Genomic DNA, 21624 nt, shown 5'->3' with positions numbered 1-21624 from the left:
TGTTGTTCGATTCTGGAGCAACACATTCCTTCATTTCTAATGCTTGTGTGGGGAGACTGAATTTGGAGGAACGTGATTTGGGATGTGAGTTGCTGGTGTCAACTCCTTCCTCAGGTCAGGTAGCAACCAGTTCAGTCTGCGTGGGGTGTGTGATGGAAGTGGCAGGTCGCAGATTCAAGGTGAACTTGGTGTGCTTGCCTCTGGAGGGACTGGACGTAATATTGGGAATGGACTGGTTGTCCAATAATCACGTCATAATTGATTGTGGACGACGCAGTTTGGTATTCCCAGAGCAAGAAGGGTTAGAGTTGATCTCAACTCAAGAAGCCGTGAGAGCGCTGCAAGAAGGGGCCACATGTTTTATGGTGATGGCTAAATCAGAAAAGAAAAGCGCATTGGAGATGATCCAGAATATTCCTATTGTCAATGAGTACGCATATGTATTTCCGGATGAAGTACCGGGACTGCCTCCAAGTCGAGACATAGATTTCTCTATCGATTTAGTTCCTGGTGCAGGACCGGTATCCATGACGCCGTACAGAATGGCACCTGCAGAATTGACAGAACTCAAGAAGCAAATAGAAGATCTACTTGAGAAGAAATTTATTCGGCCTAGTGCGTCACCGTGGGGAGCTCCGGTATTACTAGTGAAGAAGAAAGATGGGAGCTCAAGACTCTGCGTTAATTACAGGCAGCTAAACAAATTAACAATTAAAAATCGGTATCCGTTACCGAGGATTGACGATCTACTAGATCGGTTGAAAGGGGCAGGAATATTCTCTAAGATAGACCTGCGATCTGGATATCATCAGATCTTGGTGAAGCCGGAGGATGTACAAAAGACGGCGTTCAGGTCGAGGTATGGCCACTACGAATATGTAGTGATGCCATTCGGAGTCACGAATGCACCAGCCATATTCATGGATTACATGAATAGAATCTTTCGGCCGTGGTTAGATAAGTTTGTTGTCGTTTTCATAGATGACATACTTATTTACTCGAAGACTAGGGAAGAGCATGTTGACCACTTGAGGGTAGTATTGAAGATACTCAGGGATCATCAGTTGTATGGGAAATTATCCAAGTGCGAGTTTTGGCTGGACGAGGTACAATTCCTTGGGCATGTCATATCAGCCAAAGGCATTGCGGTGGATCCGGCTAAGGTCGAGACGGTCCTTAAGTGGGAGAGGCCTAAGACGGTGACTGAGGTGAGGAGTTTCCTAGGTCTGGCAGGATATTACAGGAGGTTTGTGGAGGGGTTCTCAAAGAAAGTGAATCCATTGACACAGCTCACAAGAAAAGATCAGCCCTTCTCTTGGACTGAAAAGTGTGAGGAGTGTTTTGAGAACATGAAGAGGTGTCTGACTACCGCCCCGGTGTTAGTGATTCCTGATCCGGAGAAAATGTTTGAGGTGTATTGTGATGCGTCTTACCAGGGACTGGGGTGTGTGTTGATGCAAGACAAGAGACCAGTCGCATATGCTTCTCGTCAGTTGAAAGTACACGAGAAAAATTACCCAACTCATGACTTGGAGCTAGCCGCTATTGTATTTGCTCTTAAGTCTTGGAGACACTACCTATACGGGTCGCAGTTCCAAGTTTTCAGCGATCACAAAAGCCTGAAATACTTGTTCGACCAGAAAGAGTTAAATATGAGACAGCGCAGGTGGATGGAGTACCTGAAAGACTACGATTTTGAATTGCTTTATCATCCGGGCAAGGCAAATGTCGTAGCTGATGCATTGAGTCGTAAAAAGATGCATGTCTCCTGCATGATGGTAAAGGAGTTGGAGCTAATTGAAAAACTCTGAGACATGAACTTGGGAATGCAATTTGGTCAAGGGGTCATACGGTGCAGTATGTTGAAGGTTACTAATGACTTCTTGAATGAGATACGTGTGGCTCAGGGGCATGATATGGAGTTACAGCAATTTAAAGGATGGTTGGGTACTGATAAAGGAAAGGATTACCAGATGGGGGAAGACGGTATTCTACGTTTCAGAGGTAGGGTGTGTGTGCCTGGAGGACCCACGTTCAGGAGGGAAATTCTAAAGGAAGGTCATCAAAGTCGTCTTAGCATACATCCTGGTATGACTAAGATGTACAAGGATTTGAAAGAGTCCTTCTGGTGGAACGGAATGAAATCTGACGTGGCCGACTTTGTTGCTCAATGTTTGGTATGTCAAAAGGCCAAAATTGAACATCAAAGGCCGGGAGGTACCCTACAACCATTGGAAATACCTCAGTGGAAGTGGGACAGTATCTCCATGGATTTTGTGACACACTTGCCGAAATCGATCAGAGGTCATGACTCGGTCTGGGTAATTGTGGACAGATTGACTAAGTGTTCGCACTTCTTACCTATAAATCAGAAGTGGTCGATGGATAAACTAGCAGAAACTTATATACGAGAAGTAGTGAGGTTACATGGGGTGCCAGAAAGCATAGTGTCGGATCGGGATCCGAGGTTCATCTCACGGTTTTGGCAATCCTTGCAAGCAGCCTTAGAAACCCAATTGAGGATGAGTTCAGCGTATCACCCCCAGACGGATGGTCAGTCTGAGCGTACTATACAATCATTGGAAGACTTGTTGCGGTCGTGTGTGTTAGACCATCTGGGAAACTGGAACGAGGTGCTCCCTTTGGTGGAATTCACATATAATAATAGTTATCATGCTAGTATTGGAATGGCACCGTACGAAGCATTATATGGTCGTAGGTGTAGAACACCGCTGTGTTGGTATCAGGATGGGGAAGCCCTTGTGCTTGGTCCCGAGTTTCTGCAGCAGACAACTGGAAAAGTTAAATTAATCCAGGATCAAATGAGAGCCACACAGAGTCGGCAAAAGTCCTATGCTGATAAAAGAAGGCGGCCATTGGAGTTTGATGAAGGTGATCATGTGTTCTTACGGGTTACCCCAACCACGGGAGTTGGGAGGGTTCTAAAATCAAGGAAGTTGACACCGCGGTTTATAGGACCCTATCAGATTACGCGGAGAATTGGGCCGACAGCCTACGAAATTGCCTTGCCACCTCATCTAGCGAACTTGCACAACGTATTCCATGTTTCTCAGTTGAGGAAATACGTTGCAAGTCCAGACCATGTGTTAGAGGCTGATGATGTACAAGTGCGGGGAGATTTGACCATACCAGCTGGACCGGTTCGCATCCTAGACTCTCAAGTCAAACACTTGAGAGGTAAAAAGATAAACACGGTGAAGGTGCTTTGGGATGAGGCGACTCAGGAAATGACCTGGGAGATGGAGGATCGCATGAGGTTATCCTATCCACATCTGTTCCCTGGTAAGTCTTGTTTTCGAGGACGAAAACTTTTGAAGGAGGGGGAAATGTAAGACCCGGAAAAATTAAATAATTAATTAAGTAATTAAGTGGATAAATGTGGGTAAGGGGAACCTTTAAAGTAATAAATGCGGAGTGTATGACGTGGAAAAATACTAGCTCATATGGTTGAAAGTACTTCTCTTGTGTGAAAGGACTTGGGTTCGAGTCCTGTGTATGTTATTTTTTGTGTGTTATTAAATTTGTATTATTTTGTGTATATTAAAACGTGTTGTGGATTTTATAATTATTGAATTGTATTGGTTAGTATGAAATATGAATTGGTTGCATTGGTTAGGCATTAAGTTGGCATGTGCATGGGTGTGGGTTCAAACCTTGGAAGACCCAAATGAAACTCTATTTTTGCCATTTTTGATTTTGATTTGAAGTTGAAGGGTTAAGGAAGCAGAAAAAAAAAATCAGTCAAGGGTAGCTGGAAAAACAAGCCAATTAAGGGAGTTTGAGTGATCATTATCTCACATCTTAATGCCATTTTCGTTTACAGTATTAGGCCACCATTAAAATACCACTAAGTAGGTAATTGTAAGGGAGGAGAAAGGTTTCTGCAGGGCGAATTGTGAGGTAGATAGGGGAGTGCGAATTTCAGTGAGATATTGAGAGTGTGAGAGGAATCGTGAGGGGGTTGAATTGATATAAGCCAAGGGAGGCCATTTTGAGTCAAAGGAAAGAATCGTGAGACTACTTGGGAAAGCTTTAATCCAGGTTAGGGGAGCTTTTACTTGTGTTTCGACAATAATCGTATGTTTTCATGCTTTATTGGATGGTTGCAATGTGTATTCTGATTTGTGTCGAATTCTGTTGAATTTCTGGAAATTTCCAGAAACCGCCTGGCGGGGTTGAAGGACCGCCAGGCTGCTCATGCCACGAGCTCTTGTTTTTCTGAGTTTTGATATGCACCGCCTGGCGGCTAAGGGTATCCCGCCAGGCGACACGAACTGGGTTGCCCAGTTTCCTATGATTTTTTTTGTGTTTTCGTGGTGTGAGAGGCTTGGGAGAGGTTCTTGTAATGCGAATGTTATTGGCATGATAGATTGTTATCAGAAAATTTATAATTGATGGATCTCGCATGAACTTTAATCGAAGTGGGGATTTAGGGTTCATGAATGATTAGAATAGGAAAATGGGGACGATCGCTGTGATTAGTCGTATTGATGAAAAAATGGGAGTAAAAAGAGAATCAGGGTATGAAATCTGAATGTTGGGTGATGTGTAAACATGTTAGGCTTAATGCAAACTGAATTGGGAGTGATCGCGAATACTGTGAGTGCTGGAAAATGGGACAGATCACAAAACTTGGTATGAACCGCCTGGCGGCAAAGGTGTTCTGGTGGCGTGCTAAAAGTAAAATGCATCGTAGACGGTTTCGGGGAAAAATTCTGGGGGATTCGGGGTAATAGTCAGTAAACTTCTCTCTTTGGAATTGAGTGAATAAACCAACATGTGAGGGCTAAGGATTAAGTTGTAGAATGACTTGGGGGTAACTGAAATCTGAAGAGATCAATGTACGATATACCTATATTGGGATAAGTGGTGGACCTACAAATTTATACCAGAGGGCTTGTTCTTATACTGAATTATGCAATATATTGTAATGTGGTGATTAAGTCTTGGGTTTAGACAATTGTACATATATCATTTCTGGTTGATGCATGTATGGTAATGCTCTGAATGTATGTGTCCTGAAGCATTGTGTAAATGGGAGTCTATTCAGACCTGTAAAAAGGACCAAAAACCAGGAATACTGCGCTACTGGTATAGCGCCGGGCGGTGCGGGATGTATCGCCTGGCGGTAGAGTGAAGACCAGTGACAGTGGTCACTGTTAGCGCTAGGCGCCTGGCGGCATGGTGGTCTCCGCCAGGCGGTGACGGAGAATTACGGGTCCTGTCTGGGCCGTATCGCCTGGTGGTGAGGGTGTGATCGCCGGGCGATTTTCAGTCAGTATCCGTCTAGCGGTGTCTAGGCGATACCAGGCAATTTGCATTGCTGTATAATTGCTTTCTTTTGCTTGATTAGTGGACTTGAAGGACTAAGTTCGCTTCTTTGTGCTTGGGCTTGATGGCTAAGTCCAATAGGGGTCTGGGATGTGCTTGAACGATCGAACGCATGATGGGCATGGAACTAGTGGAGTTCCCGTCGGCTACTATTGGGCGAGGAGTCCTTAGTATGGTGATTGCATGCGTTGGGCGCACGATGGGCAAGGAATTGTGATGTTTCCGTCGGCTACTATTGGGCGAGGAGTCCATAGTATGGTGATTGCGTGCGTGCCAGGGTCCAAGTTGTGTAAGCTTGGATGTGTTACTACAGGCGAGGAGTCTGTAGGGTTGGACTATGAGCAGGATTGGCTCGTAGGGTTGGACCACGAAAGGTATAGTTTCGTGGAAGCACAGTGAAAATCCCATGGCCTAGTTTCATGCATGTGACTCAGGAAGGAATCTGAGATCAGGGTGGATAACGTGTAATTAACATGTAGCTGTAAATTTTTATTTGGGAAGGGTATCATATTTAATTTGTTTAATTTGCATAGCTCACCCTATCTGTGTGTGCATGGCGATGATCGGATGATTCGTTATCCGGGAGCAGATGATTTGACAGGTGAGCCGGGAGATGCTTGAGGCCAGAGAGAGCGGGAAGATACGGGTTTTTTTGAAGATTTAAAGTTTTTGATGTACTTATGTGTTGGAACATTAGCCGTTTTGGCTTTTATGAGTTGTAAATGTTTTAATTGAGAGCAGTTGCAATGTTTTGATATTACGACTTTAAATTTCCCGCGTTTTGGAAATCTGCATAAATAAATGAGGAAAATTGTTATATTGTCGTATTTAGTCTCATTTATTTAATTGTTTGTGATTTTTTTAAAGGTAATATTCCTTCGGGATGTTACAGCTTGTCCTACCCTTACTTTTAAGCAATCCACTGAACTTTGCTTCATCTAGTGTAACTTCAACAAATATGGAGGACAAGGTTGTGAGGATGGAAAATGAGCTTGCAACTCTCAAAAACTAAATGTAGATGTTGTTTGCTTACATTGCTTCTAGAGAATATGCTCTAGAATATATCACTACAATGGTTGTTGGTTTAGTATATTATTTTGTTAATGAGGTATAATTTACTTAACAAAATTATTTAAACTTAATATATTGTTATCTTAATTTATATCAACAAAATATTACTTATATTCTTTATTTATTGAGACACACTTGACATTGGATAAAGTAAGAGGATTAAGTGGAGGAAGTAGAACAAATGAACAATGTATACTTTTTTTTTTGGATATTTAAATGTAAAATTAGAACTAGCAATACTTTGTACTTTTTTATATATTTACATTGTAGTTGTGAGTAAATGTACCTTGTTATCTTAAATCATCAATGAAATTAAGTTGGTTAATTTTGTTGTGTAATGTTATAATTTTTTATATTTTATATTTATCATTGTAAAAAAGAAAAAATTATTAAATTGTGAAATTAATTAAGAAATTATAAATGTAGGTGGATTATAAACTCTAAATTTAGATTATGAATTATATAATCTGTGAATTATGATGTTTAAAAATGTCATAATGTAATGTGAATAATGTCAGTTCAAATTATCACTCTTTACATTAAATTTGTTTTCCAATAAAAAAATCATGACGATTTTAATCACCATAATTTACATATAGAAAACACTGCGACGATTCACTTAAAACCGTCACAAGCGTAAATAATGGCAATTATAACTGCCACATTATACAAAAATAGCCACCACATTTTACATTATTTTTTATAGTGTGTGTTCATACTAGGTGTCATAATTAATTTTATGTTAATACTTAGGATTTCTTTTCGTGGATTAACATTGGCTGTAATCAACTTGTAATCATTTACATTTCTTTTTGGACGAAACTTTTGTTATAAACAACAAACACATTTTTAAAAATTGAGTGAAATTATCTTTTGTGAGACATCTTTGAGAGTTTTAAAAGTGTTCTATTGTTGCTTTGGTTCTAATCTTAGAATGTTTTTTTCAAATAGTGAATCCTCTTTGCACTTATATTATGATATTCTCTTTTGAAGGTGACGTGTTCTCCATACCCTTTTCATAATCCATCTTTCTCGTTTTGAAAATTGTTCTTGTTTTCTTTGAGGTGTGAATTTGAAACCTATGGAGTTTCTTGCTTTTACTTCTTTTATTCTCCCATGGTTCATAATTCTCCAACACCTCTTGAGTTGATCAAGATCATCTCATCCTTTTAAGTGAAGACAACTCAAGATCATCTCTTGAGTGGCTATCAAAGCTAGAAGACCAACTAAAAATAAGAAGTTATTTTTCACATCTAACTAAGTGTTCTTCCAAAAATGGGTTTTATTTTGTTTTCCAAACCTATTTTCATTTGTGATGTGTTTCTTTGTTTCTCTTTTATTTTTCATGTGGCCAAAACATAATAGAATTGCATAGAACTTTTTGTTTAGTTATTTTCATTCGTTACTACACTGATCAAGTCATTGTATTCATATAATCATTTTTAGTTGAATTCTATTAGGAACAATGAGTATAATTTTGATGTTTGGTTGATTTTGTTATGTCTAAATTTTTGTTTATAAAGCTTAAAAGTGTTAAAATTAAGGTTAAAATACTTTATTGATTCATGTTTTCGTACCATAATTCCAATTTGGTCCTCATATTTTTATTAGTCTCAATTAGGTCCACATTTTTGTAAATGAGTAATAATTAGGTCATTTTCATTAGCATGGAACTAACACCGTTAAGTAAGTACCACGTGTTAGTACCTCTTTTTTTTTAATCTTTTTTAATTTTTTTAAGGTTTTTTCAAATTTTTTAAATTTTATTTATTTATTTTTTAAATATTTATGTCACATCTGTAGTGTGTCATGTGTCAATCTAATATGGTGACACGTGTCAAATTATTGTATGAATCTCAATTTGATCCCCATATTTGTTAATTTGATTTGATTTCAGTCCTACCCTTTTTTAAAAATTTTTAATTTCATTGCTCCAAATATTTAGACCAAATTTAACTTTTAATTATATGTTATGATGATATTATTATTAAAAGTGATATTTCTATTACATATTTTTAACAATATTAAGTTTATTTAAATTTATATTTAACATTAAAATCTATTTAAATTTTATTTTAAAATTATAAATATAAAGATTGATAAATTTATATTTGAAATATTTGTATAACATTATATATCAATAATATCTATACAAATCTTAGAGTTGAGTTAAAAATAAAAATTTTATAAATTCAAATGTAAAATTTTAAAACAATTTTATAACAAATTAAAATACATATATTTAAAATTTTAATATTAAATAAACTTAATATTATTAAAATATTTAATAAAAATATCACTTTTAATAAAAATATCATCATAACATCTACATAAAAATTAAATTTGGTCTAAATTTGAAACACCTGAAATTAAAATTTTTTTAAAAAAATTGACACTTAAATCAAATCAAATTAACAAATATGGGACCAAATTGAGATTTATACAATAACTTGACACATGTCACCATATTAGATTGATATGTGGTACACTATAGACATGACACGTGGCATACATATGTTTTTTAAAACTTAAAAAAATATTAATAATATATTAAAAAAATCAAAAAAATAGGGACTGACACGTGACACTTACTTAACTGTGTTAGTTCCATGTTAACAGAAATGACCTAATTGTTACTCATTTACAAAAATGTGGACCTAATTGAGACTAATAAAAATATGAGGACCAAATTGAGATTGTGGTACCTAAACAAGGACCAATGAAGTATTTTAACTTAAAATTAATTCTGAAAGTTTCCTTAAATTGATATTATTTTAGGTACATCGGAGACTCACATAATTTAGATAATAAAATTATAATTCCATTTTCTTCTTTGTTTTTCATTTAATAATTTTGTTCAAGAATAAAAAAAAACAAAACAAAACACTTTTGGGACACTTAAATATATTCGACTTAGACATATATAGGGATGTCAAAAAAATTCGTACCTGCGGGTATCCGTTGATAAAACCTGCAAAGGGTAGGAAACGGATATTAAAAATTGATACCTGCTACCCGTGGGCACGGGTATTTTTGATGCCCACATGTTAACGGGGCGAGTACAGGTATCATAGTATCCATAACCGTGGATACCCGTACACACTAAACTTTAATTCAAAAAAATACCGTAATATTATATATATATATATATATATATATATATATATATATATATATGTATGTATGTCTTTGTAAAAAATATTTTGACTTAATTTTTTCTAAGTTGCACATCTTGTCTTGTCTTATGTCTTCATTCTTCCAGCTTCAAGTATTGATGTGTTGTCTTCTTCCACGTACACCCCTTGACATTCTTCTTTTTCCTTTCTTTGAAATTGAACATATACATCAAATCCTATATAGACAGTGACGTTTATGGTATGCTTGTTGTCAAATGATGGAATCAAAATAAGAATACTTGACACGTGGCAGTTGATGTTTATTATTTGTTTATTTTGTTTATTTTTCAAGAATCAATCGGAGAAAGTGGACTTGCTGATCAAAGTACTAATTAAAGAATTTATATTGTGTTGAACGTCATTTTATATTTACTTTTATAATTATTTGGACTTGTATGAACTTGAGTTTATTTGAAATTTATTTAAAATTTATGACAGAGATGTATTTTATTTTATTTGAATTTATGATTAAATATTTATTTTTTAAATAATTTTGTAAATATCCGCTGGTACATGTGGATGTTCGCGGATATAAAAAAAAAATAGGCAGGTACTCGCATAACAGATACCCGACAAATATGGATACGGGTATGGGACAGATATTTATCCAGCGGGTAGGATACGGGGAAGCTACTACCCGTATCCTATCCGCCCATTGATATCCCTAGACACATAGAAGCTAAAAGAAAAAAGAAAATAAAGAAAATAAGTGGTTAAAAGTTAGTTGAAAAGCCACATGGCTCATGGTTATTTGTCCAAACTTCTTGAACAATTGTCGAGTGTCCTTTACTAGATTGTTTTTTCTATGCACTTTTTATATCTTTTGTCGTATTGTTTTTGTGGTTTAAATTTCTTTCTTTCCCATTTCTAGATTTTCTTTCAAATATATTAAATGAGTCTTGTAATATTTTTATCTAAAATTATCTATAAGTGCATTTTGATGAAAGATTGTATTGTTGATTAGAATTTTAAGACACTTTAGTACACTTTTGAGTACTCATTATTTGATTTGAGTTTTTTGAAATTTTTGTACATCTTTTAAATAAAAACCTAAACACTTTTTTTTTTTAGTGAAAACACTCATGAGAGTGATTGTGAAAATTTTCTACTAATCCATATTATAGTATTTTTCTTTTTTGGTCTGTTTTGTGAGGATATTCAATGTTCTCCGAATAGCCTTGAACCATTTAAAAACTTCAAAATCTCATGTAACAACAAAGATTACAAAATGTGAAATCTTAAAAATTATAATAATTAGAAAAATAAAAAGATAAGATTATATATATATATATATATATATATATATATATATATATATATATATATATATATATATATGAGAGTAAGAGATTAGTACAATTTTGTAAAAAATTAAGAATGCAATGGCAGAAGAAAATAAAAAATATCTTAATAAATGTTTGGTTTAATTTCTCTTTTGGTTAGTGTTTCTAAAAATATCAAATTGGTCTCCCAGTTTTTTTAGTCTCAATTTAGTTTTAATTTTTTAGTCGAAATTTGATATTTTTAAACGAAAACAAAGACCAAAAGAGTAATTAAACCTAAATATTTTTATATTTAATTAAATTTGATTTTATGTTTTATTATTTATTAACATTAAATGTTGTATTTTATACAAGAAATAAAAAGACACAATTTAATTTCCATCAATTTTTAAAATATACTACCTATAATTTTAATTTCAAAATTTTTTAAATTTTCAAAATAATATATATAATTGAAAAAAAAATAAAAAACATTTGGGGGGGCCATGGCCCCTCCCGCCTGACTCACTGATGCGCCATTGGCTGAATCCAATCCACTATTTTGTTCTTCTTAATAACTCCAAGTAATTTCTTATAATTAGTGTGGTCCATTTTATGTACATTGAACGTGGTGTGTGTTAATTTCCAACCTGTTCAAAAATTGTACAAAAACTCCAACGCAACTCCCCAGTTATTTGCACATGAGTCTCCACTTGTGTGTGATAGCTGGTGTGGTAGTTTGTTCAATAAAGAGCGAATCTAATCCACTATTTTGTTCTTCATAATCAGTTAGTTCATTGTAATTATCTTGTTCTCCTCACTGTATTTACCAATTTCAAGTCCTTTACTCCTTATTTTGTAGTCTTCTCCATGAACACGCAAAAACAAAATTAACATTTACAAAAGACCGAATGGCGTACAATATCTTAACCAACACGAATGACGGAATGGAAGAAGCCTACACCCCACCCACGAAAGAACCAAGTACAAAGTGACAAATGTCCTACGATGTTTGAATGAAAACGAACTATCTGTGATTGCAAGAACAGATCAAATACACAAACATACTAAAATATCACCGATTATCATGGAGAACACAAACCTTATGCCTTGCTTCTCTGTTCGCTTAAGTCGATTCTCTTTGCCAAAGATTTGAACTTTTGAAGTTTGTCTTTCGTCTACCAAAACTTAAAGTTTTGCCTCCTTTCCTCCACACGTGTGTGACACTTCCAAAGAAAAAAATGAAAAGAAAAATGGAAAAAGGAAAGTAAGTGAATACGTTATCAGTGTCAAAAGTGAATTAAAACATCATTTTTGAAAGAATATTCAAAATTCATTAGAAAAAATCACATGAGCCGTGTAAAAAAAAAATTGTCAAAATGGTTTTTGCCTCACTCTTGACACATGGTCCACCATCATACTCTCAGCATCTCAATGGAGAATCATCTCCAAATCACGTAATTAAGCAAGGCAAAAACCATGATTAAGCCATATTGGGCTTTTCTTGATCATACGTTACACGAACTAGAATAATATAAATAGATGACTACCCAAGCTAAAAATATTAGCTATCATTTTGAATTAATCATCTCTCCAATAACGATACTTTCCCATCCCAAATCGGATACGAGAAGATGAAAACCGTAGGTTTTACAGGGTCGATCTGGGCTTATAAGAGGTTATTTTGTATTTAAGGGTTCTTTTAAATTCAAATTTGTAAAAATGGGTCCGTTGAATTTTTTTTTCAAAATAGGGTCAAGTCGTCGTGGTGGAGGATGACATTAAAGGTGAAGTCGTCCTCCACCGTGCCGATTTCTTCTTCTTCTTCTTTTCAGAAAGCGAAACCGTGCTCTCAGAAGCCGGTTTCCATTTATTTTAAAAGTGAAGTCGTCCTTGGACCTGACGACTTCACTTTTTGATCTTTTTTTTTTTTTACATTCAGCTTTATATATATTTTCTTAATTATATATTATTTATTTTCGAGTGTGTGGGGTCGACAACTTTTTGTTATTTTATACAATCAATGCAACGATGCATATTATTATTTTATTTCAAAAATTTTATTTATATTTTGCATATCAAAAAAGTTCAATAAATAATTGTTTAAGATAGTTTGTCAAAATACCTGTTCTTTTTCTTTTCATTGAATAAGTCCTTAGAGTTTAAGCAAGAGGCAATATAGGATAGAACATATTTTAATCATTTATTTGGTATAGGTAGAGATGAAAAAAAACATCTTAACAGTACTAATTAAGAAGATATTTTTAATAAATATATGGGAATATATGGATATTTAATTACATACTTACTTCTACTTCTTACGGAAGGAATTAATATAATGTATCTACAAATACTTATTACCAATTTATTAACAAATTATTAATAAAAATATATTTATAATTACAAAATTCTTTATAATTTGACTTCATACATATATATATATATTTTTTATTTGATCCTATAGTATACTGTAAACAAATATTTAAAAAAAAAAACTAAATAATATATAATTAAAAAAATTTATATAAAGTTGAATGTTAAAAAAAAAAAAAAAAACCAAAAAGTGAAGTCGTCAGGCCCAAGGACGACTTCACTTTTAAAATAAATGGAAACTGGCTTCTGAGAACACGGTTTCACTTTCTGGAAAAAAAAAAAAAAACTAGCACAGTGAAAGACGACGACTTAACCCTATTTTGAAAAAAAAATTCAACGAACCTATTTTTACAAATTTGAATTTAAAAGAATCCCTAAATACAAAAAAACCCTTATAAGAACATGTATTAATATTCTTCTCCCCCCCTCCAATTCTTAACCTCTAAAGAGAGAAAGGCATAAAAGGCAAAAGCTTTCAATTTTTATTTTTTTTTCAAATGCATATATTTGATTTGAGTTGGCGCAATACACAATATGTGAATAAATTTGGGTTTCTTAGCTACCATGTTGAACTAATGGATTAAGAGAAGCATATTGAAGAAGGTGGATGTCACGCTCGAACTTGGCCATGTCATGCTCCTCCATGTTCACAAGCGCTTCGATCCCTTCACCGTCTCTCGTATCCATCAAAACAACGCTATTCTTCACCGGACACTCGCTAGTGGTGACCCACGACGGTTTCCCCCACCCAAAATCCGCTTCGTACATCGGAAACCTACACCAACTCGCGCAACACACCAAACTCCCACCCTCCGGAACCCTAGTGCTAGTAGCCTGCTTCAGACACTCCGTGATGAACCGCAAATCCTTCTTCTTCCCTCCAAACTTCTTCCCACACGTCTCACAGAACTCGCTCAACCCGTCTTTCATTTTCGCCACCAACTCCTGCAGCTCCGCCTCTTCCCCCGGGTTGGTGACGAAGAGGAACCACACCAGGTTCCCCAAGCTTTTCCCAGGAAGCGGAGGAACCGTTCTGTTGCGGAGGTTCACGGCGGTGCGGAACGCCGTCGTTTCGAAAGTTAACCCTAGCGATGAAACCGCGCGCTTGTAGATCAACGCGCTCACAACTTCCACACGCGTGGGGTTTTGCACGTTGCCGGAGGAGGACACCATGGCTTTGAGCGACTCGATCTTAGCAGCCTCGAACACGAACCTTCGACAAACGGTGTCGTTTTTCACGAACGCGGCTTCCGGGAAAACGGGCAAGTTTTCTTGCGGAAAAAATGAAGCCCCGGGAACTGGGAAGGGTAACGATGACAACAACTCTGGTTGTTCTTGTTCTTGGTTTTGGCTATGGCGGGTGAATGTTGCCCAGTCATTGATGAAGTTGCAGAGTGTGGCGGCGTCGGCAACTTTGTGACACATGCAGACGCTTATGGCGATTCCTCCGCATGCGAAACAGTTTATCTGAATGGCTAGAATGGGTGAAGAAGGTGTTTCCATGGGGTTCCACTGTAGTTGATCTGGGAAGAGAGGGTGGAACGTTTGATGGTTGGGCTTGTGGAGGATCGATGAAAGGTTGCATGTGAAGGTGGTGACGAGAAAGGACACACCTTGGTCGTTGCATTCGATGGAAAGTTGGTCTCTGAGGTTCCCCGCGAAGGGGTAGTATCGTGAAAGAACATGGGATAAGGATTTTTTGAGGGTTGAGATTTTGGAAGCTTGGTGGTTCTTGGAATGGTGGTTTGCAGAGTAGAACAGAAGTATTGGGATGTAGTTGCGGAAAACGATGTGGTCGATGAAACAGAGTGGATAGATTTTGAGGTGTGGAGGAGTTGGTGTCGAGGGTTTGATGGTTTCTCTCGATATTAACTCCATTTTTTCCATGCTTTCAATTCTCACTCATCACTCCCCTCTATTCATAGCATATTAATATTCATCACTTGCAAATTTACTAATTAATTACTAATCATCAATCATTAAGCATACGGTTTTTTTGACTTATTTCAATGTCACTATTATCAACTAGTCTTTTCATTTGGACACATGGAGCATGAGCAAGGTGGTAAATTATCTTAAAAACAATACAAGCACCACTAATATATAAGGTTAAAATATACTAAATTATAATATAACAATTTAGTCAATGCTAGTATGCTGCGTTGATAATATTTTAAAACCAGCCGGCCTTCTATTTCTTGATTTATTATGTACATGTAATAAAAGATATTAAAACGCTATTGAGATAATTACAATGTATCTTATATTTGAGTTACACTTTCTGTTAAAAATATGAATTTTAATACGAGGCTCTCAAAAACAAAAGAAAAATACTTGACAACCTATATTTTAATAATATAATAGCTTATTGATATCTTAAATTAATAAAAAATATAATTAAAATATTAATATGTTAATCTTTCGAGTAGATGTTTCGTTCTTTTGTGAAGGTAATTAAAGACGCTACTTGCTGTGTCCATAAAACAACAGAAGAAGAATACCTCAGGCACTTGAAATGCGCAAGAAAGCATCTTTCTTCTGTCTTTATTCAATAGTAAACCCAATTGTATAATTCCCTTTACTTAAATGTGCCAAGATAGGAAGAGATACCAAAACAAGTGAATGGATCCAACTTACCATGAATATATATACAAAGAGAAAGAATATAGCAAGTATTGGACCGTCTGGACACTCTTGGTCCAATAAACACTACAAGAATTGTAAAGCCCACTTTTCATTCTACCTTTTTATTTAAAGGCTGCCCCAAACTATTGGGTCTTAGGGCTGACCCAAAGGGGAAAACAAACCTAAGTCTGCCCTAACTCACTTGTCTCTCATCACTTTCAAAAAAACAGTCGTTATCCTTCCCTTGCCCCTAGAACAGAGCTCTGCTAGGGTTTAGTTTCCGCTCGTTCGTGCTAGCTCAAGAGTTCACTCCATCTCACGTAAGTTGGTCTTCAAACCTTACTTTTCTTTTTCGAGTTGGTTTTCAAGATTTCCATTAGGGTTTGCAATAATAACCCTATTATCCTTCTGTCCCACTGTTTTCCAGTTCCAAGCCTCTTCCTTGAGATGCTGTGTTTCGTGGTTGGTGTCGGGGGTACTGTATTAGCTCCTTTCCAGGTAAGGGAAGCTAGAAACCTTCTATTTGATGTGATTGATGTTGATTTTGTCTTTGTTCCGTGATTTCTGAGCTTGTATGCTACTGTGAATGCATGTGCGTATTGATACTATTGTTTGGGTATTAAAATCATAGTTGTCGCAAGATGAACAGTGGCGAGACCTGTTATTCTCACCCAAGCGACCCTATCTCGCCTACGCGAGACTTGTAGAGGACAAACCCTAGCTCTTGCTCAAGCTCTCGCTTAGGTGGAGGGTCTTAGTTTGAGCGAGGTACTATCTCGCTCAGGCGAGAGACGCTCGCCTAAGCGAGAACGCGTGGGAGCTCAAGGTGTGTCGCTGCAGTGCAGCCTAAGCGAGGGACCTAACCTTTGGGCGAGGAGTGGGGTCGCTCAGGCGAGGGAGGACTCACCTAAGCGAGTGCGCGAAAACCTCCCAGGGCCTCTATCGCGATCTCGCCTAAGCGAAGGCATGTCGCTTAAGCGAGGGAACTTCTCTCGCCTGAGCGAGGGCTTCTGGCTTGAGCGAGATGCGTTGTGGGCCTCGTTGTTTTCTCCACTTGGGTGCTATAAAGTGTTTGGTTGATTGATTGATGTGTTCTAAGTATGAAGTATGAGAAATGGCATGGATTATATGGGGTATGAATTGAATTGATATATTGGTGTGACCTTAGCATGTAAAGTGAATGAGATGGATGTTATTGCAATGGCAATGGTATTAGTATGGGATGAGACTCTATACTCATGAAATTCGTGAATGAGATGGCATGGTTCAACATGGAATACGAATGGGATGTGGTTACAAATGTTGACACGAGGTTCAAATGCATGATTATTGTTATTTGGTTGCATGAAGATATTTGGTATGTGTCAGTGCGTAATTCCTTGGAGTCTCTAGGTGAGACTATAGGGTCGTGCTTCAATGGTCGGGACGTAATTCCATGGCCCCTGTTAGTGGGTGTCCATGGTGGTGCCCCATCTATATAATTTAGTAAGGATTCAAGGTAAGGATTGCATCCTGACACTCTATAGAGTCAGTTAGTCTCACCTAGAGCGAACTGACTCTTGTGGTGAGAGTAGTAGGAGGCCCAAAACCCATTAAGGGCTAGCCTTGTGCGTGGGGGAATTGATTCATTGTAACACTTGTAACACATAGCTCGGAGGTGAGCAGCTCGGGGTGAGTAGAGGTATCCACCACAATTGCAAGCATCCGTTGAATCCGACCAGATTATATGTATCCGGATGAGTCGAGTTAGAGTCTAGTGTATTGCTTGAGAAAGTCATAACATGTTGGATGATTTACAAATATTTTTTGGATTTGGTGATAGTATGTGACTGCATGATAAATTGATTTCTACTCTAGCTTACCCTTTTGTTGTTTGTTGTGTGTTTTGTATGTGTGGTTCTCTCTTTTGCGATTATCATCAACTTGTTGATGTGAGCAGATGCGAGGAACACCCGTGGTCATCAGGGAGGTGATGGTTTCGCTGCTTAGTTATCTGGATCTTCTACTTTGGGTTTTCTTTTTGGGCTATGACCCATGTACCAACTTAACTCTCAATTTCCTATTTTGTCCCTGTTGAACTTTGTATCGGTTTAGTTTTGGCATCGTGGTGTGTTTTGGATAACTGTAAGGAGTTAAGTTTAAACTCCAGGACTGCGTTGTTATATCTTATTGTGTGACGCTTTATTTTAATTATGTTTATTAATTAAATGGGGTGTTACAAGAATGTTGGGTTTTAGTTATGAATCTATGATATTTATCAAATTTTCCTGTTTGGAAACCGTTTTTAGCAACAACACATAAATCGGTTAAGATATAAATTCTGAAGTGCTTTTTATTGATTTGAGGAATCTCAAATATGTTACCATTAATTTTTTATTTGATGCAAAATACATTATTTACAGGAGAAATGACGGAGCAAAAGAAAACCTTAAGGTGAAAGACTATTACCAAGTGGCTGAAGGAGAGCATTATGAGATTAGGTCCCGCGTTTATCAAAGTTGGCCAACAATTCTCCATAACAGTGGACATTCTTCTGCAATAATATGTTGACCAGTTTATGAACTTCGGGTGGAATTAGCGTTTTGGTTTGAACTTATGTTATAAGATTGTTTCCTTGCATTGTGATTATGTTGTATTTTCATTTTTTTATCTAGTTTATTTATGGTTTTATAGTTTCAGAAGAACAAGAAACTTTCCCTAGCTTCTAGATATCTTCTTCAATTAGATATTTATTTGTTGTTTGAGTTTCTATTATTTGTTATTTAGTGATGGTTTCCTTTTGCTTTTATTTTTTTGAGTAAAATATCATTATATTCATGTCATGCATAGATATCCATGGATATTAAAAAAATATGCAGGTACCCGTATAACAGATATCCGCATAGATATGAGTACGGATATGGGATGAATATTTATCCAACGGGTAGGGTACGGGGGAGCTACTATCCGTACCCTACCTGTCTCGTTGACATCCCTAACTCTTGGTCCCCATTCAATTGACGCAAAAAAGGCTTTGCATCAGTGTTATCGGCGTGGTGCAAGGCACCGTTGCTAGACTGAAGTCATCTTGCTATTTGCGTAGGCTTTTGCGTTATTGCGTTCTGTTTTCACCGACGCAAATTGACTACATTCTTGTAGTGAAACAAGTGGGTCAATCAGTAAAATATTATCAGGTCCAAAAATCTCAAGACTCACTTATTGATTTAGAAAATTATTTTCGTCTTAATTTAGAAAATTATTCACTTAGGTCTTAATTTTGTTCAATTTTGATTAGTTTTGATCAATTTGGTCTTTTTTTACTAACAATGTTTAAATAATTAACATTTGTGAATAGTGCATGCCATGTAAGGCCCATTTACATTGTTGTCCTTATTTTTTTAAAGGATTACTCCAAAATCAGTTGGGCCTAGGGCTGACCCAAAGGGAAATCAGACCCTAAGTCTGCCCTAACACAATATTCTCTTCTCACTTTCAGAAAACAATCGCCTTGCTCTCCTCTCTTCACCCAAAACTGTGCTCTGTTAGGGTTTGATCTCCAGCCCCCTTCAAGTTCGCTCAAGCTCATTCTTGCCTCATGTAAGTTACTCTCCGACTCATACCACTTTTCCCTTAGTATATCCTCGTGTTTTTCCAGTTAGGGTTTCGTAGTGAGCTCAATCTTAAGATCTATTCCACTATTTTCCAGCTTCTAAGCCTATTCTTAGAGCTGCTGTGCTCCGTGGTTGGTTTTGAGGTCCTGTACTAGCTCATTCCAGGTAAGGGAAGCAAAGGTTTCTTGTATTTTATAATTTGTTGCAAGTTTTTTATCTATCTAGAGTTGGTATGAAGTGTGTGCTACTGTGATTGCATAAAAATGGACATGAATGTATGGCTGCTGCAGGTATGAACAATGGCGAGAACTGATAGTCTCGCCCAAGCGTGCTAGTCTCGCCTAAGCGAGATTGGCAGAGGCTCGCCTAGACCTTCTGCGCGAGCTATCACTCAAGCGGGTCATCTTTGTTTTGAGCGATAGAATGCCTCGCTATGGCAAGGAGATCCTTCCTAAGCGAGCTAGTGTGAATGGCCACTACTTCAGATTGTCGAGTCCTCGCCTAGGCAAAGGGAGCTCGCCTGAGCGAGAGTCCCTCTCGCCTGAGCGAGACCCTTCAGCCTGAGCGAGGAGTCGGGCAAGGGTACTGTGATATTTGTTGTTTTCTATGTTCTTGGATGGTAGGCAATTGCATAAGCCCATGGTGGTGAGACCCCATGGTGGTGTATATGCCCAGTCAGTACGTAATTCCATGAGCCTCTAGGTGAGACCCCATGGTGGTTCTTCAGTGGTCGGGACGTAATTCCATGACCCTTGTTAGTGGGAGTTCATGGTGGTGCCCCATCTATATAATTTGGTAAGGATTCAAGGTAAGGTTGCATCCTGACACTCTAAGGTGTCAGTTAGTCTCACTTAGAGCAGACTGACTCTTGTGGTCAGAATAGCAAGAGGCATGAGATTCATTAAGGGCTAACCTTGTGCCTAGGGGTTGAAACTTTATAACACTTGGCTCCGGGGTGAGCAACTCGGGGGTGAGCAAGGAAATCCACCACAAGTGCAAGCATCCGCTGAATCCGACTAAAATATATGTATCCGGATGAGTCAAGTTGAGTTTTAGTGTATTGTTTACAAGTCATAACATGATTGGTTGACATATATTCATTGGTATGTGAAATAGCATGTATCTGTATGATAAACTATTTTATACTCTAGCTTACCGTTTTTGCTCTTTTGGTTGCCTTATATGTGGTTCTTCTCCTTTTGCGATGATCATCAATTTATTGGTGTGAGCAGATGCGAGAGGTTTTCGCGATCAACAGGGGAATGGTGACTCTGCTGCTTAGCCCGCCTGGGCTGGATCCCACTTAGTGGATTTTCTCTTAGGGCTATGGCCCATGTATTACCTTGTTTTAAATCTTAGTTGTATTACTGTTGGATTGTGTATCCAGTGTGTATTTGACATCGTGGTGTGCCCCAGGATTTTCTTTTATAAATTCTATGATATTCTTAATGAGTGAGTTATACTACGAACCTTTGCTTGCAGTATTGTTTATGCGAGACGTCTCATTTAAGTAAGTTTATTTATTGAATGGGGCGTTACATTTATGGTATCAAAGCGGTCATTCCTTAGGTCTGTAGACTTGGGTGTCCGCTTAGCTTTCGTGGTGTCTTTCTAGATTCTTTAGTTAATTTACCTATCTTATCAATCTGACAATTGGTTTCCTGTGTGCCAGTGAATCACAGCACCTCCTCGTAGGAACTCTCAATCTTCGCAAGGCGATGTACCTGATATTGCCAGAGCCGTAGAAGCCATGGTGGCGACAATGACACAACAGAGCACGACGATGATGTAGCAACATGAAGCATCTATGCAGCGACATGCAACGTCGCTCGAGCAATAGTAGCTGGTGATACAACAGATAGAGTCTGCTAGGGTGGCTGCTGAGGATGCCTACAAGCAGCATATGGAAGCCCTGCGCCAGCTCGAGGAAAACAAAACGGCTGCTCCCACCTTTGGTCTTGAGCCACGACCTGCAGTTAGGGAGTGGAGCTTGGAGGACTTTCTGAAACACCACCCAGTGAAGTTTGGAGGCAAGATGAGTCCTAACGCTGCAGACAAATGGCTAAAGGACATCGAGAGAATCTTTGATGCAAAAATGTGTCTGACAGATAATAGACTGGCATTTACGATATATATGCTCACTGGAGAAGCTGAACATTGGTGGATCAACATCAA

General features: G+C 37.4%; 1 protein-coding gene across 1 annotated transcript; it reads right to left on the bottom strand.

The window, feature by feature from the left end:
• Positions 1 to 13695: 13695 nt before the first annotated feature.
• On the bottom strand, positions 13696 to 15186 carry LOC114179071 (akuammiline synthase 1-like). Its single transcript, XM_028065275.2, has one exon. The coding sequence runs from the start codon at positions 15119 to 15121 to the stop codon at positions 13790 to 13792; it is 1332 nt and encodes a 443-aa protein (XP_027921076.1). The 5' UTR covers positions 15122 to 15186; the 3' UTR covers positions 13696 to 13789.
• Positions 15187 to 21624: the final 6438 nt, after the last annotated feature.

The sequence above is a fragment of the Vigna unguiculata genome, chromosome 3 (assembly GCF_037176805.1).
Source record: "Vigna unguiculata cultivar grain cowpea cultivar isolate G323 ecotype 2 chromosome 3, ASM3717680v1, whole genome shotgun sequence".
Classification (NCBI taxonomy): Eukaryota; Viridiplantae; Streptophyta; class Magnoliopsida; order Fabales; family Fabaceae; genus Vigna; species Vigna unguiculata.
Note: the sequence above shows the minus strand (reverse complement) of the source record. Positions and strands in the feature narration are given on the sequence as shown.

Coding starts and splice junctions, on each gene's coding strand:
- LOC114179071 (XM_028065275.2), bottom strand. CDS start 15,121: ATGGAAAAAATGGAGTTAATATCGAGAGAAACCATCAAACCCTCGACA.